Genomic DNA, 18,603 nt, shown 5'->3' with positions numbered 1-18,603 from the left:
TAATTTAGAGAGGAAAGTAAGTTCTTGTATCTGAATTGTAAAGTCCTAATCAAATTTTAAGTATGTTTAAATAGAATTTAAAATTGAATAAATATGTAAGAGAAGGTCAAGCATATTTTACAAAAGTGTACTTTTTTGCAGTGAAGGGAGGTATATCTGGGAAATAGCTTGTAAGGCTAATTATAAACACACATTGATCCATTAAATATTTTCCTGGTTGGATAATTCATGTGTTAGGCGGTTATTTTGATCCTCATAAGTATTGAATGATCAGCTGTCGTGTATTAAGCGTTGAGATATATACTAGAAGTGGCCAAGATGGATGAGATGCTATAATTTGTACTTGACAATTATTCTTTGAAATAGAAGAAAATAAATATATCTACTAAAGTAATATAGGTTCTACTTATGATATAGAGTAAGTTACAAGAAACAGTGTTCAGTTCTGCTCTAATGACAGTAGATAGAGATGAGACTGGATATGCACAAGCAGCCAGCAGTTATATTTTTTACTAAATTCCAGAAAATTACCTATAATAACCAATATCGAAGAAATGTAGTATATATATATTACAGTGAAGCTTTTACAGGCAGTTGATCTTAGAAATTTAAAAATATTTTTTCATCTTTCTAAAAATTAGGAAGCAGGAGATAGAATAACTGCTCAGGAGTTGGGTTAAACCTATGAATATTCTATTAGCCATAGAAAATTTAAATGTGTGCTCTATATTTTAGATATTATTGATAGGCCCTCTACTCAATGATCTTAAGCATACAAAACAAGGAAGCAGATCTACCAGTTACCCACCATTGATTCTTTTGCTCATGGAAGGAGGAACAGAACACACAATTATGGGAACTTTATAAAAGGGAGGCTAAGGTAGCAGCTGGGAAGTTGATTGGAAGGGAAATCATTTGATAGTAACTTTTTTTTTTTTTGCAAATATACTTGTAACAGAAAACTGGCAGATACAGTTAACTTGCTTGGCTTACAGCCCTGCCAGTACTGTGGAGTTCTTTGGGTTGTCATGGCACCCCCTCATACTACTTGCCTGCACTGATCTTCTGTGTCCGTTTGTTTGAAGAAATGTATTGTTTAAATTTAGTGAAAAAAAAGACTATTAATTGAAAACATAATATAACAGAAGAACTGATTAATGCTGATGATAACCAGGTAGATAACCAACATATTTTAATTAGGTATAATTCCTAATAATGCCAAAGAGTAAAATACATGTTAAAATTGAAGAGCATTTAAACTTTTATTATTTGTCAACTGATGTATTTAAATACGAATTTGAAGGGCAGAGAGAGCGAAGGAGGAAGACCCAAGCAGATGGATTACCTTCCATCTACTGGTTTACTCCTCAGACACCCGCAACAACCAGAGATGGGTTGGAGTTAAAGTCAGAAACTGAGTCCAGATCTCCCCGTCAGCAACCCAAACCCAGTTCATCAAGCTGTAAGTGCTATTTCCAAGCCTCCACCAGCACTCCTTCCAGGGTCTGCATTTCTGGGAAGCTGGAGTTTGGAGCTGTAGCTGAGTATAGAATTCAGGTTCTCCAGTATAGGACTTGGAGTGTTAACTGGCATTTTAACCTCTAGGCCAAATGCTCAGCCCCAACAATGCAAAATAAAGCAGAGGAAAATGAAGAACATGTGGAAACTTGTGAGGTTCTTTTGAAGAGAATATCTAGACATTTTTGAGGTTTGTTGCACTGACTCTTTCAAGTATTTTTATTTTATTTAAAAATTTTGTTTAAAGACTTATATTTATTTGAAAGTCAGATGCACAGAGAGGAGAGACAAAAGTTTCCTCTGTCCGCAATGGGCAGAGCTGAGCCAATCAGGATCCAGGAGTCTCCTCAGGGTCTCCCACGCGGGTACAGGGTCCCAAGGTTCCTGGCGGTTCTTCACTGCTTTCCCAGGCCACAGACAGGGAGCTAGATGGAAACTGGAGCAACCAGTACATGAACTGCTGCCCATATGGGATCCCAGTGCATGCAAGGCCAGGATTTAGCCACTAGGCTACTGCACTGATCCTTCATGTATCTTTTTTTTCCCCATTGGTTGTCCCCTTCCTTGATCATGATTATTTATGCTATTTTTATAATTACAGTTAGGATCAGGATCCTTTGTTATTGTTCTCAAGTGAACATAAGAAAGAGGGAAGAAAGCCAAATGGTTATTATACTAGTCAGATAAAAAAGGAGATAAATGGATATTTGAGGTTGTGCCTTTTTTTTTACAAGGCATTGGTAAACATGAAATTAATAGGTTTTGAGAGATGGGAGGAGGACGAATCTGAAGCATCGGGAGTCTGGGATTAGATTATGAATGACCTCGTAGTGGAGGAGGGCAGAGGAACAGCAGAGACACTGGGCCAGTTTTTCCTTACAGCAGCACTGCCTTAGCTTAGGCTATTCCAGGATGTTATTTTAGCAAACTATTTCAGAGAGTAGGTATAAGTATAAATAGCTCTCTGGTGCCCATATTTCATTTCATCTTGCACAAAACTGCCAATCAATATAAGTGGTGTTTCAGATTCATTAGTTGCTGTTGTGTCTTTCTTTATGTTTTGATTATTCTTAGGTGTTGATCTGCTTGGCTCTGTTTATTCTTCTTAGCATTTCCTTTAGGCTTGGATCTATCTACAGTCTGGCAAAATAAATGCTGACATCTTTAGCAGTGATAGTCAAAACATCTTCACATTTAAAATAACTTTTTTATCTTTTCAAACAGATTTATTTATATTTATTGGAGCAGCAAATCAGATTTATGGAGAGGAGAGACAAAGACCTTCTGTCCGCTGGTTCACTTCCCAAATGTTCTCAATGGTCAGAGCTAAGCTGTATCCAAAGCCAGGAGCCAGGAGCTTTTTCCAGTTCTACCATACTAGTGCTTAGTCCTAGGGCCCTGGGACATCCTTTACTACTTTTGCAGGCCACAAGCAAGGGACTGGATGGGAAATGGAACAGCCAGAACATGAACTGGCATCCATTTAGGATCCCAGTGCTTGCAAGGTAGAGATTTCGCCATTGAGCTATTGTACCAGGTCCCAAAATACCTTTATTCTTGACATGTTAGACCATGGAGCAGTAACATACTGACCATAAATAATTACAGTCATTGGTTGGAGATAGTTGATTTTTGTGGAAGAGTGAGATGGAATTAAGAAGCTTAAGATACAGATGTAAGTAATTTAGTTGTTTCAGGAAAATAAAAGATCATTTACTATTTTGAATCTATTGAACAAGAAAGGAAAGCCTTAAGAACTGAAGCACAGAGCATCTTCAAGGATGGCGGTGGCGGCGGCGGCTGCTGCTGCTGCTGCTTCTAGTAAAAGGCCTCTCTGGTGCTGATTTTTGTGCTTTGCATGATAGGTATTGTTTTTCACTCTGATATTTTTTCTTGAATTACTGGTAGTATTTGAAAAGTAGAGTTGAGAGAGAGAGAATATCTTCTATCTATCTATCTAGAGAGTAATATCTTCTATCCTCTGATTGGTTTCCCAAAAGGCTGCAGTGGCCAAGCCTGGTTCAGGCCTACACCAAAAGCCTGCAGTTCCATTCTGGTCTCCTGCATGGGGATAGGATCTCAAATACTTGGGCTATTTTTCTTTTGTTTTCCAGGAGTAGTAGAAACTTTGTCCAGAAGTGGAAGATCTGGGACTTGAACCTGTGTTCATATAGGATGCTTGTTGAGAGGTAATGGCTTAATACACTGTGCCACAATGCGGCTCCTAGTGGTAGTTTCTGAGTCCTTATTTTCTCCGCTTTTGGTAGCATTGCCTGTTACATTCTTTGCCTTAAGATGATTCATCTATAACTCCCATGACAAATTGATTCATTTGCTTAGTATCTCAAGAGGGTTTTTTGAATGTATTAGATTAATGCTTTAGCATACTTGATAGTTGGGAAAGAGCTTCAGGTGGTACCTTTGGTGTTCTGGTGTTCTTGGTATTCTTGGTTGCTGGAGCCCATCATATTGCTGAGCTTGGAAATTGTCCATCGTAGTGGGAGTATGTGCAATATGGAATTGCAGATGGCACAAACTAGGGTTCATTGTTTCTATTTCTTCTCTGCAGGACAAGTTGCTAGACCTTTATCTACATACCACTGGGTAGATCTGTAGGTGTTGACATGCAGTCTCCAGGATATGTTGCTAAGGAAGAAATAATAATAAATTAGCATCCTTTGTACAAAGATTTGGTTTTAAATGGAAAAAAAGATTAAGTGTTTGTATGTATACATGAATATATACAGAGTTTTCTATTATGCAGAAAACATTATTAGTCGCTTTTATGCAGGGGAACCTACATTTGGAGTACGATACGTGAACTGTTGTACAGATGATCAAATGCCAAGTTTGGACTTTGTCTGTATAGTTTTTTGTGAATATTAATTGCCAGTAAATTTTTTACATAAGTAGAATAATTTCAATATCATTTACTTCATCCTTAAAGGTTATGAAGTGATGAGAAGAAAATAGAATTCTAATTTTGAAATCATTGAGGTAAAAATAAATTCATTTTTAAAATTTACTTTCAAGATCACCATCATGTTTCTTTGTACTTTACTTCATATTTGGACAGTGACTTTTATCACTCCGTTCTTTGTTTGCCCTGAGATTTTGAGTACTCTTATTCTCTTTTCAGTGTGTTTAACTATCCACTTACATTTCTAATAATATTCACAGTCCGTATGTGGCTGGAATTCATTTTTTTCTTAAAGACATTTGTGTTCTCAATTCTAATGTGGACTGGCTGCTTTTTGGGCAGCAACCCATTTGGCATCTGGAGGTGTGTAAATATAGCCTCTTCTCATTTCATGGATTTTGTTTGCTTCTCTTTCTTATTTAGTTATAAAGGTAAAGAAGAGTTTATTCAGGACTATTATGAAAGCTGTTAAGACTATCACAGTAGAGAGAGATTGGGTTCAACTCTGAGTCCAGCAGGGCCAAGTGAGAATTTGTAATAATAAATGAATGGAGGCAGGCAGGTGGAAGGTCAGCAGGTAAAATTACTAAGAGGAGACTTTAAGTGTGAGAGGGTTCTTCCTGAAGAATGGGGAATAAAGAATCTGATCAGATATCAAGGATGGTAAATATCAAGGGTGGGCCATTCTCAGCAAATTGATTTAGCAGAATTTGTGCCAGGGTCAAATGACCACAGGACAGGGCCCAGGTGGTCAGGAAGAGGGCTTGAAAGAGTCTCACTAAAGTTTGGCCAAAGAGAGTCTGTATTAGTTCTTTTTGTTAGTTTGTGTTCTATTATATGTATCTTCAAATTCTTTTTTTCAAAGAAACACTGCATAGACTGTAAACTGTGAATTATTATTTGTTCATGTTACAGTAACAAATTACTGCAAATGTGGTGGCTTAAATAACACATTTGTTTTCTAATAAATCCAGCTGTAGGGCCAGAGTCCTAAAATGTTTCTCTAAGTTAAAGTCAAGACATTAGCAGGTCTATTTCCTTCTGGAACTTCTGAGGAATAATCTTTCCTTGAATTTTCTAGATTCTAGAAGCTGCCTACTTTCCTTGGCTTCACTTTACTTAGCCTACCTTCCTTGTATCAGTTCAAATTCTTGGCTTCATTGACACACGTTCTACTTCCTCCTTTGGTCTTACATCCAGTTCGTGCATTCTTGATCCTGTTGAACCCAGCTACATAATCCAGAACTTTCTAGTTCAAGATCCTTGGTAAATGACATCTGCAAAGCCCTTCTGCTGTGTGCAGAAACATTCACAGGTGCCAAGGATTAAGCTGTGGCTATTTTTTTTTTCAATGAGAGGTAAGGGAAGTATCATTTTTTCAACTTACTACACTTTTGGATATCTATTTTCTTCCTACGGAAATTCCCAATTCATGATAAGTTTTTCCTGGAACTTCAAAAATAATGCTTCATTATCTTCCAGCTGTTAGCTGATAGGTTCGATGTCAGTCTGATCCTCATTTCTCAGGGTGTGTTTTGAACTTTCACCCTTCTCTGAGTGGTTTTTTTTTTGGCTTTAGGTGATTTTGATGACTAGTTAAGCTGAACATGAACTTAAATTTATTAATGTCCAGTTATGTAATTAATGTTGATAGGTGTGCTTTTAGCAGGGCTGTTGCAAAAGTGAAGTGGCTTCCAAAGTGTAGTTCATGTAAAAGAAAGCTGGGAACAACGAAGGGAAGAATAACAATAGCAGATTTCATAGTGATGTCCTATGGTGCTTACACACATTGTCTCGTGAAATACTTGCTTAATGTCTATAGTTCATGTGGTGACAGTTTAAAAAGCTCAGAACTGGGGCTTGTCTTGTCACACAAATACTAGCAGTCCATATCTGAGTCCTGACCAACTGCTCTGCTTCCTTCTCCATAGTGGTGTGCCTGGGAAGGCAACAGAGGATGACTGAAAGGGCTCTGGCTTCTGCCCACCCATGTGGGAGACCTGCAAAGATCGAGGCTCCTGGTTTTGGCTTGACCCAGCCCTGGACCAGGAATAAACCAGCAGATGGAAGATCTCTTTCTCTGCTTCTCCTTTCTCCCTGTTATTTTGCTTTTCAAATAAAAAATCCTTTAAAAAATTCAGACTTACTACATTAGGAAAAATTAGTTTACTCACATCATTGTCATGATAGAAGTAGCTGTTTCGATACAGGAAGTTAAGGTGCTGATTGGGACACTGCATTGCATAGCAGAGTACATAGGATTGAGTTTTAGCTCTGCTTCTGATTCAGCATCCTGCTAATATCTCTGGGAGGTAGTAGATGATGGCTCATATCCTTGCGTCCATGTCACCTGTGTGAGGGATACAGATGAAGTTCTTGGCTGCTAGCTTTGGCCTTACCCAGCCTGCTGACTTGCCTGAGCTCTCTGTTCTTTTCTCTGTCTCCTCCTCCCCATTACTCTTCCTTTGAAATAAAATTAATGAACAAATAAACATTTAAAAATGATTAAAATTACAAATTACATTTGGCTAAAATACATTTCCAAGCAAATAGAATTCTTATGTAGCTTTAGTTTATTGTTTTAAAATTAAATTTTTCCTGTTGCTACATGACAGCTTTAGTTAAACCCATTAAGAATGTGGCCAAGTTTGAAGTATAAGGGGAAGACATTTTGTGAAGCTGCTTATTAAAACCCCTGTTTGTTAATACAGGAATGTTGGGTGTAGGCCGTTGTCGTTCATACTTGGGATCTAGCCTGAAAGACGTGTTTCACCCTCAATAAATATCTTCTTTGTTTGAATATCTGTAGTTGGTGGAACCACAGTGAAATCTTTCTTCTTCGTTTGAGAAAGAGTGTGTCTCAAACTTTTCTTTCACAAAGAGTTTCAAGTGGAACTGCCCTCCACATTTCCTTGTTTCCATTAATTGCAGAATGTGTGAGGTAGCACCCAAAACTCTTGGTGTGTTCCCGAATGATCAAGTACTGATGAAGTCTTGGAGTAGTTGAGTTGCTCTATGAGGACTGAAGCTGCTCAGCACCGAGGCCAGGCTGGTTATCTCACAAAGGGTAAAGTACTTTTTCCACCTATAATTGTTGATACATTTAACACTTACCTGCTAAAATGCACCATAGGAGAAAAATGATCTGTGAATTTTGTTTTCTTGGATTAAATTTAAGATCTGATAACTGAATTGCTCATGACAGTTTAAGGTCAATTTAGTGACATTCAGCTACAGTGCCTGTTTTTTTAAAAAAATTTTAATTAACTGGGTTAATTTGATTCTTAAAAGTTCTTAGAGTTTAAAGGGGATTTGAGTGCTTAAAACCCTACAGTTGTGACTTTTTAAAATGCTTGTTAAAATCTGTAGTCATTGTTTTTTTTCTGTAAATCTGTACCCAGAGACATTTTCCTGTGTTCTTGAATATTTCCTGTGTTCTTGAGCGTTCCAATATGTCTTGCTGCTTACGTCCTATACTTGAAAACCTTGTTCTATTAGAGATACAGTCAGTAAACATGCGTCATTAAATTTGACTTGGATAATTTTTTAAAACTAAGATCCTGGCAAAGAAAACAGACTGCTATTTACAGTATGTAATTCATGTATTTTTCACGTTTTTATTTTTAGTAATAAGAACTTTTTCTTCAGCTGCCTTGGTTATTACAGCCATGTTGAGTCTTACTTTACTTACCATAGTGTTTTAGCAACAAGTGGCATTGTATTTCAGATCAAATTTTTCTAAATAAACTCATTAATTACAGACTTATTGTGTGAAGACATAACTTTATTATATGAATGTATGGAATAAAGCTCTGATTAAATATTTATTTGGCAATGATTTGTAAGTGCCAGCTGACATAGCTGCCATTGTTTAGTAGGTGCCTGGAACTTTGTGCACACTTGCACACAGACACAAGACAGCTGTTTGTGTTGTTTGTGGTCAGTGTTTTAGAGTAAATTTTATGTTTCTTCAGTGAAATTTCTAAATAACAATCAAATCAAAGTCAAAGGAAGTATTTTAGTATAATTCTTACCAGCCTTCTCAACTACTGATTCCATAATATGAACCATAATTTAAATTCAGCAGCCTTACGTAATGATAACTACTTACTCAGTAGATGATTGCTTTTTCATGTGGATTTCTTTGAACTCAGTTTTTGGAATCATTAGCATTCCCATTTAGTATCTCTTCAAGGATATTTGTGTGTTTAAATTTTTTTCAAAGATTCGCTTGTTTATTTGAAAGAGAATTAGGGAAGGAGAGATAGAGATCTTCAAAACTCTGATTCACTTTTCAGATGACCTTGATGGTGAGGGCTGACCAGGCTGAAGCCACAAGCCAAGAGCTTTTTCCAGGTCCCACATGTGGGTAACAGGTATATAAGCACTTGAACTATTTTTTCAGTGCTTTTCTCAAACCATTAGCTTGGAGCTGGCTTGGAAGTAGAACAGCTGGGGCAAGAACTGGCTTCTGTAAAGGATGGTAGGATTACAGTAGATGACTTTACCTGTTATGCCGCAACATTTGCCCCTATTCAAGGATATTTGATAATGTATTTTAAAATTACTTTTTCTTTGAGATGCACAAGGGGGCAGAGGGAGAAAGGATGAGAATGCCGATATAAGCCCACTAGCCCTCCTATCTGTTGATTCATTTCCCAAATGACCCTGACAGTTGCAGCTGGCAGTGCAACCCAAGTCTCTCATGTAGGTGGCAGGGACCCAAATACCTGAGCCATCACTGCTGCTGTCATTGATCAGCATTTGGTAGAATGTTGGAATCAGTAACTAGAGCTTGGGCTCCAACTCAGATAAAGTGGATATGGGCATCTTAACTGTGAGTTAATTGTCTGCTTCAGATTTTGCTATATTATATAAAATTAGTTGGACTTTAATACCACTTTCCGTTGATTAATATTATGGAAATTTCTTTCAATGTAGAAATATATAAGAATAAAAAATTTAAAGAGACTTTAGATTTTTAGAATCTTCTGGTTTAATTTAGCGTCAACTGTTGTAATTATGTTAAAGTGCATCATGTTTCTTCTGGAAGCTCAGTATATAATTTTATACACTTCCAGCTAAGACTTCTGTTACATAGCTAAGTTTTCATTTCTAGGGATTACTAAAGGGACGATGTATAAAGCTTTATATCTTAAACTTTGTCACAATGAAGTTTTGGGGGGATAATGTGCAGATTCATTACCAACTCTATATCGTTTAAAGTTTTGCCTTTATACTTATAAAGTTTATGTTGTTCTGTTAGAAACACAATTGAGATTCCTGACTGGTATGAAGAAAAAAAGTCTGGTGTAGTTTACATTTCAGGAAAGCATTCAGCTGATGCATTTTGCCTCATCATCAAAGAAATTCAGGTTAAGCCTCTCCAACAATAGAAATGGAGTTTAATAAGTGGTCACACTCCCAAATTTGAGCTAAATTTCCATTATTATATTTTCCTTATCCTTCAGTAGAAATCTGAGTTAATGTTTTATAGCTAGACAACAGAAGAGTGGAAGAAGGAAATGACAGAGTCTTATAAATCTTAAGCAGGCAAATGAATATATGTGTAATTGGGTTGATAATCTCAGATTTCTGTTTGAATTACTTTATTATGGATTTCTTAACAGTCTATATTTTTATTTAATGAACTATTCTATACTGTATTCACACCTCTCTCAAAGGATAGCATATTGACATTTTGTTTGTAGTGCAGTGGAGAAAAGTAGCACATTTTTTTCCTGAATAAACTTATAAAACTTTGTCAATTCTCATATTACTATTTTTCCTTACTGTTACATACAGCTCTGTGCTTGTTTGATTATCGTGTTGGAGTAAATCACTGGAAGTAGAATTATTGGGTAAAAGATTTGTCTGATTTTAAGATTCTTGCTACAAATTATTAAATTACTTTCTGGAAAGATTTGGTACATTTATACCTTTATCCAGATTTCCTCACACTGTTGTCATTTGACATTGAGTAATGTCAGTACATTGGTTGGTTTGGGATAGGCTTATAGTGATATTTTAATGCTTGTATTTCTACTTCATATTGAGTTTTTTTTTCATGTTTTGGTTTTAATGTAGATATAATTGTGGTGAGCTGTGTTTGGCTTAGATATGCAGTAGTATCTAAGACTTGTTTGGCAAATAGATGACTTCCATACAGTTCCATCTTTGCTTCTCCATTAGCTAAGTTCACCTTGGCTGATTTCCTTTTGTGTTTGCTTTCACAGTGCTGGATGATGTGCTTTTGTTGCCACTTCCTGCTTCCTGAGTTTTAGGTGTTACCTGTTGGTTTCTGTCTTTAGAAAATGAAGATCTGATCCTCTGTTCTGCTTCCACCTCCATGCATATCCCTTCTCCTCTCAGGCAGTTAGCTCCTTTAGTAAGCTGTCTTGTTTTCAGCCGTTCTAACCTCTCCTTGAGAAACCTTTGCTGGACCTTTGTGGGAGGGAATATCTAGAATCCATGTTGTAATTTTTGAGGTATTTTTTTTTTTTTAGTAAAAATGGATATAAAAATGTTTCATTTGCTATCTCCAAATGAAAATTTTCATGTTTATAGAGTAGTAGTTAAAACTGTAGCCTGTAGGGTCAAGACTGTCTGAATACTAGTTTAGCTTTTTGCTAGTGACTGTGGACAAGCTGTCTAAAGTCTCTAAATTTCAATTTCAGTGTTAGTTTAGAATTTATGATAGCTACCATAGAGTGTTGTAAGGATTAGGTGTAAGGTGTAGTAAAGGGCTTACTACAGTATCTGCTGTCTAATAGTATCTTAGTATATATAAGCAGTTAAGCTATACTTTTGTCACATTAGTAAGCTTTGCGATTTTTTTTAAACTAATGACCTTTGTCCATTTTTCTTTTGGAATACTGTCTTTTTTTCTTAACCAGAGATGCCTTTTATGGAATCTGTCATTGGTTTTTAAAATTTTTATCCATGGAATTTGGGATATGTCAGCATGTCCATGTTACTTCATATTGTGATCTCAACTTTTGTTGTCAAATTTTGTGTTTAAAATATATGTATTTACTCTAAAGGCATGTAAAGAGGAGAGAGGAAGAAGAAGGGAGAGATACGGATCCTCCATCCATTGACTCAATCCCCAGATAGCTACAATGGCCAGGGCTTGGTGTCACTGAAGCCAGGGGCCTGAAGCTCCATTCATGTCTCACATGTTTGTGGCATGGGCTCAAGGACTTAGGACTTCCTCCACTGCTTTCTCAGGCCATTAGGGAGATGGATTCTAAGTGGAGTAGCCAGGACTGCTTGAATCATCGCTCATGTGAGATGCCATGTGTTGGTTTAAACTGCTGTGCCACAATGCCTGCTCCAAGAAACTAGGTATTGATACAGAAGAAGGGTATGTTTATGTATATGTTGTAAAATTAGAGCCATGTGGGTCAGAGGAGATTATTGTGATAACTGAGAATATCGCTAAAGGCAAATGAAAGCGAAAGAAGGCTTGTTTCAAAAATTGTGTAAGGTAAATATGTTTTGTGATACTTTTGGTTACACTTGTGATAGTTCCTTTCATTGAGAAATTAATTTTAAAGGCCTTTTTGATTTGTTATTGTCTGCTCAAGTAAGTTTCATTTGAAAATTTACAGCTTTTAGTTTCTGCCTTAATACCCAATACTATGAAATTTCACATCCAAATTTGACTCTTGAACAGTCACATTTAGTATTTCCCTGAATTCATGTTGAGTTAATGAATTTGCTTTCTTAAGAAAATCTTATGTTGATATGATATTATTTTCAAACTGCATATCAACATACCAATTGATATTCTATAGTTGAATATCGTATATTATGGATATATTCATATTCCAAAGTTATAGATACTTCATTTATTCCTTTGTTTGATTTTGCTGACTTGTCATTTTAAATAGTGCTGGCTTTCAATTTTCGTTTGTTTAATTTGATAATTAACTGTTTGAGTCTTCGTTTCTTCCATTCTTCGTTCAACTTATGATTCCTCTAAATTTAATGTGTTTGCAGATTCAGACCAGGATGTAGCACTCAAACTTGCCCAGGAGCGAGCTGAAATAGTTGCTAAATACGACAGAGTAAGTATTTATATTTATTTTTTGAGTAAGTTTATTAGAGAAACCATATAAATAGAAATGGTTTTATCTTTTGTAGAGCTTTAATTACAGAAGGAATTTGTTGACTTCATGGAAGCACTGAAGTCATCTTTTTAAAAATTATTATTTAACTTCATTTTCAAATTCCCTTCGTTCTTTGTCTCCAACTCAGCCAGTCTAGTCTGTCACTATTCCTGCAGCACAGCAGGTTTGCTTCTGCCTCAGATGAACCTCCTAGAACATTTGTAACATTTGTATTCTTCTATCCTCATACCTCATGGCCAGTTTCATCTGAACACTACCTTGTCTGATCTTCTCTGACCTCCCTCCCTCCCTATTCAGTACCCCCACTTACATATCCTGACATTCTGCACCCCCTTTTTTCACCATAACACATTCTATATGTTTTTTTTTTTATGTGTTGTTTGCTCTTCATCCTAAAATGTAAACTCTGGCGGCGGGAATTTTTTCTGTAGATACATGTCCTAAATACCTAGAACAGTTCTTGACTCGTACTAGGAATTGAATTAACACTTTAATCTATAGAATTAAATAGCCACTGTCTTCATAATTTATATGTAGTCCTACAAATTTATCATAGTTCTTAGATTTTTGCTTCATACATTTTAAATTTCCTTTAGCATTTTAGCATTACATTAATAAGGAATCTTGCTTTTGGTGTTCTGAGAAGTCACAATTATTGATTTATATGCCTCCTTATTATTCTACCTCCTCAGTTCTACAATGCATTGTAGCTATGATGTATAAATATCATGTTTTGCATCATTCGCATGCAGTTATATTCTCTGTTCCCTTTTATTATTTGTGAGAATAAAAGGGACATAAAAATGTAGAAAGCCATATGGGCTGTGCCCTGCTTCCAGGGAGGTATAAACACAGGGCTCAACTTAAGTTAGGATCCCAGAGTTCATTTTTTGGTTGGTTGTGTAGAACATCAGCCAGAATTTCCCATGATTGTAATTAGGTTTTAGTGTGGTTCATGAAAAACCTAGTTAATTTCTTTTAACTGCTTAACTAATATAAAAACCAATTATCATTTATTAATGTTTCTGTGCATTTTCCCCCAAAGCTAACTAAGATGAATATTGTGCTAAAATTTGGGGATTTATAACAGAAAGGAGATTCAGTAATCTTTGCTTACAGAATGCTGACAGTTTATTCAGACGCAAAATGTGAGCAGACAGTTAAAAAATTTACTCATATGGAAGTATCCACAAAAAAGTGGATGTTTGGGATTCCTACACTGATCACTGTTAGTCAGCAGCCTTAGAGTAAATGATGTCTGGTGTGACAGGAACTCAGTGCAGAATTCTGGGTAGACCAGCAGTTAGGAATTGCACATGGGGAGCGTGTGTTTGGCATGGTAGTTAAGATGCCATGCGGGATACATGCACAGAGAGTATGTATATCAGAGACCTTGGTTTGAGTTCTGGTCGTGCCTCTGGTTACAGCTTCCCACTGGTGTGCAGCTTGGGAGGCAGTGGGTGATACCTCAAGTGCTTGAGTCCGTCTGTGTGGGGAGGAGACCTGGACCAACTTCCAGGCTCATGGTGGTATCCTGACTGGTGCCTGGCTGTTGTGAGCACTGGGGAGTGAATTCGAGAATCAAAGTGTGTGTTCACTCTGTTTCTCTCTCAAATAATTGAGTAATCTATTAAATAAATAACTTTTAAAAGTTGCTATTGGAAAAATGTATCGAAAGATGAGTTCTAGAGGCCTAAGGAGAAGCATTTAGAGGACCAGTGCCCCCTCAGTACACATGAGCGTAGCTTCTTGTGTTTCTGACTAGGAAATAGTGACTACATTTCCAAAAATTTAAGTTTAGAGAAAATTGTAAGGCTGATAATGTCTCATTTCCAACTCTTAGTATAACACAAAAATATAGCGCTTGCTTTTTGGTCTTTTTTTCTTTACCCTTAGCAAATTATTCAGTTCATATCTTGCAGCAAGTACCCATTTTTGTCATTTCAGGGACGAGAAGGTGCAGAGATTGAACCTTGGGAAGATGCTGATTACCTTGTTTACAAGGTTACGGATAGATTTGGATTTTTACAGTAAGTTTGCAAATTGATACCTAGATTTATTTTTATTTTTGGCTGTGTTGTTTCTATAATCATCTAGTATATTGATTTTTCTTTATTATTATATTAATTTTCTTTATTTTTAATAGAAATTTTGTGAACAAGACTCCAGGAATGGCCTCTAAGTTTCCTTTTTGGGGGGCTGCATGTCTGATATTTTTAACTTTTATGTTTAAAATTGAAGTACCACTAAGGAGACAAGCCATAATATTCTTTGTATTTTGGTAAGAATATTAAGTATAGTAAATGTGTTATATTGATTATTTAGTGAAGTTAAATACAATAGGGCACTAATTTGTATTTTAAAAATTCTTATAAAACATTTCATTTCAGATAAGGGCATTTTGAAAGTAGTAAGCAATTATAACTTTAGTGTTTTATAGCCTAAAAGTGAGAAATAAAATAAAATGTCATTGATCTTCCTTGTAGTTATTAATGAATTCTCAGAATTGATTCCATTTATCGCTGCACAAAGAGTTTGGAAAGGGCCAACATAATGTAGAATAAAATGGTTAAAGCGACTTTGATTACATTATCCTGCAAGCGGGGCAGCCATTGTGTGCAGCACTGAAAACACTCCTCTGCGTGCTTCCTTCACATATCAGAGTGTCTGGCTTTAAATCTTGGTATTTCCAGCTCCCTGTTAGTGCATATTAAAAGCTAGCAGATGATGGTTCAAGTACTTGTGTCCCTTCCACCAAAATAGGAGGTCTGGATTGTGTTCATGACTCCTTAGCTTTTGTCTGGCTCAGTCCTGGCTGTAGAATTAATTAGGGGAGTGGGCTGGCGCAGTAATATCCCTCTCCTTGCCTTTGTCTTCCGAACAAAAATAAAAGGGAAATGCACACTGCGTGTGATGAGCTTGTCATGGTTCTGGCATTGTTTCATCACAGACTGGGGGACATCTATTCATCTCCAGACTTTGGTGTTCCATACAATTTAGGAATTAATTTTCACTCAGGTAAATTTTTTCTAGTTATATTTATCATAAACAAAAGAAAAATCAAGAATTTTATCTTTATAATGCCATCATATAGTTCATAGCAGAGTCATAAGTAATTATGCTCTATTTTCTCCTGTTTTACTTTTCATTAATGTTTTTATTTCATGAAAACTTTTTTTTTTTTTAAATTCTGTGAGTGAAACAAGCAAAACGAACAAATGGAAACCCTTCTTTGGGTTAGGTACTGTATGTTCTTGTGTCTTTGTTGGTTTTCAGTTAGTTGACCTTTTCATGTTTAATCTGTAAGGCGGCAGTCAATAACTTCTTTAAGTATGAGGGCACTTGACAAGGTTGTGGAAAATGGAATTTAAGGGCCTGGCTCAGTAGCCTAATGGCTAAAGTCATCTCCTTGAACACGCCGGGATCCCTTGTGGTCACCAGTTTGTATCTCAATGGCCCTGCTTTCCACCCAGCTCCCTGCTTGTGGCCTGGGAAAGCAGTCAAGGATGGCCCAAATCCTTGGAACCCTGTACCCGGCAGAAGTTCCTGGCTCCTGCCTTCAGATCAGCTCAGCTCTGGACATTGTGGCCACTTGGGCAGTGAATCATCAGATGGAAGATCTTCCTCTCTGTCCCTCCTGTCTGTGTATCTGACTTTCCAATAAAAATAAATCTTAAAAAAAAAAGAGAGAAAATATAATTTAAAAAATAAGTTTAATGTAAAAATGTTGAGATTAATGTATGGTTTTGTACTGTGCATTTTTAATGCTCAATTTGAAGATCTCAGAGCATTGAGGCTTTGAAGAAATAAAATGTAAGAATATTTTATATTTCCAAAGAATATGTTACTGCTATTCCTCATAATATTAGCATATCTGAAACATCATCAGGAGTAATTAGAATCAGAACACTTTGAGCTTTTGTAGACTAAGAGAGCAATATTTAATCGCGATGAAAAAACTGTTCTTAAATTAAACTTCTACCCCCACTTTATTTTTAAAATCAGGCTTAGCCATGAATGTGACAGGAAATGATGGCACATTTGTTGTGTTAACCTGCAGATCTAGGGTATGTTAATAATATTTTGAAGGGCAGTTTTAGCACAAAGACTTTTGAAATCTAATCGGTCTCTAACTTGCCTGTGTATTAGGATTAGCTAAGAGATTAAAAAATTTTGTCCTTCCTTTTTGAGTTTTGAATCAGAAAGTAGAATTCAGCCTAGTTGTCTGACCTTCTGAAGTATTTGTGATGGGAGTGAATCATTGGATAATGTTTTTATTGTAGAAAACATTGGTTTAGCATAAGTTATGTATGAAAAACTTGTGTATTTCCAAAATGTTTATTGATTACCTAAATTTCCTTTTCTTGACGCTTGAAACATGAGCTGAGCCTTAGAAACAAGTAGTTCTGGCTGACAGCCTAACCTATATTTTGTAATCTAAAAATTATAGTTAGTATTTCGTGTTTATTTTTTGTTTTTCACTATGAGTTTCACTTGGCTCTAGTGGGAAAATGTCAATAATTTATGTTAATAATATTAGCTGGTTTTTATTGAGCACTTAAAAGGTGCCAAGCAGTATTCCAAACCCGTACATTGACTTAACTCATTTATTCCTCTAAAAAACTCTTCGGGAAAAGTGTGCTTTCTGGCACCTTTTTAAAGATAGACAGCATCCTAAAGAGGTGAAGTGACTTGACCAAGTTAAACTGGGGATATGGCCTCTACTTGGCAGTCTTTCCACTGGGCACCTGTGTAGGTTAGTTATTGTATTTTACTGCCTGCTTTTTACCGTCTTGTATTTTTCGTTGGTGAAATATGAAATAGGTGCTTTCAACACTGTTGACTGCTGGCTAGCCTGGCTTCCTTTTCGCTAAAATAATAATGAATTGTAGTTTGCAGAGATTAAAATAAGCAAAAATCTATTGAAGTATGTTCCAAGGGATGACCAGGCCAGATGTGAGACCACATAGACGCCTTTCTTCCTGGTTTGGGCTTTTATCCCTAAAATATCAGGAGTGTTGGAGTAGTGATTTAGCTGTGATGCTCATGAGTGGCATTTTTGATTGATACCTTGAACTCTACTCATGTGGTTATAAACCTGACTTACTGATTTGGGTGTTTAAACCTTGAAGTGGGTTGTCTTGAGTGTTTCCCAGCAGACAGCCAGGTTTCTGGTCCCTCCCCTGGATAAGGGTTTTGTCTAGTTATCTGCCAGACGCCACTTGGAAATGCCTAGAAAAGAAAATTGAAGGGGAAAGTAGAGTACTGAAGAGGAAGCTATTGTTTGAAATGATCTAAGCTCACAAGTATTTTGAAAATGAACACATTGATACAGTTCCTGCAACACACACTGATTTTTAAAAAAAGATTTATTTATTTATATTTGAAAGGTAGATTTTACAGAGCTACAGAGAGAAAGAGAGACAGAGAGATCTTCCATCTGCTAGTTCACTCCCCAAATGGCTGCAGTGGCCAGAGCTGAGCAAATCGGAAGAAGCCGGTTGCTAGGAGCCTCCTCTGTGTCTCTTACATGGATACAGTACCCCAAGAAATTGGGCCATCCTCGTCTGTTCTCTCAGGCCACCCTCCACTGCTCTCCCAGGCCACAAGCAGAAGGCTGGATCAGAAGTGAAGCAGCTGGGACTAGAACCAGTGCTCATATGGGATGCTATCACTACAGCATCACTACAGGGCAGAGAATTAGCCTGTGTGTAACCACACAAAGACCTGATTTTTTAATATGATAGAGTCCTAAAGCAGGCACTTCAAATTAGAATACTAGAGCAGAGAAATGGATTTTAGTGTAATGTTAGGCTTTGTAAAATTTCAACTGTCATTGACTTTTGTTATGATGCCTAATACAAATGAAAACTTCTGACGGAAGTTGATTTTGGTGACTTTTCTTACTACCATAAACTGGATGTTTTTGCACTACTGAGTGAAATTGCTTGGTTTATGTACTTAGATGTTAAACTCCATCATACCTTGACATGAAGAACATTTCTTTGTATTTTCTTAGTTCTTCATAAT

At 36.5% G+C, this 18,603-nt stretch overlaps 1 protein-coding gene across 5 annotated transcripts in view; it reads left to right on the top strand.

Moving 5' to 3' along the window:
* Positions 1–18,603, top strand: part of USP6NL (USP6 N-terminal like) — a 161,116-nt gene that overhangs the window by 74,898 nt on the left and 67,615 nt on the right. For 2 of the 5 annotated variants that reach the window (XM_040968263.1, XM_040968261.1), the window contains exons 3-4: positions 12,443–12,510; positions 14,521–14,603. In XM_040968263.1, the coding sequence (XP_040824197.1) occupies positions 12,443–12,510; positions 14,521–14,603 (151 nt within the window). Of the gene's footprint in view, positions 1–7,327; positions 7,506–8,719; positions 8,815–12,442; positions 12,511–14,520; positions 14,604–18,603 lie in introns of those variants that run through there. The other 3 variants (XM_040968262.1, XM_040968264.1, XM_040968265.1) reach the window with 3 other exon arrangements.

Source organism: Ochotona curzoniae, unplaced genomic scaffold (genome assembly GCF_017591425.1).
Source record: "Ochotona curzoniae isolate NIBS_2020 unplaced genomic scaffold, NIBS_Ocur_1.0 scaffold_4683, whole genome shotgun sequence".
Taxonomy (NCBI): domain Eukaryota; kingdom Metazoa; phylum Chordata; class Mammalia; order Lagomorpha; family Ochotonidae; genus Ochotona; species Ochotona curzoniae.
Note: the sequence above shows the minus strand (reverse complement) of the source record. Positions and strands in the feature narration are given on the sequence as shown.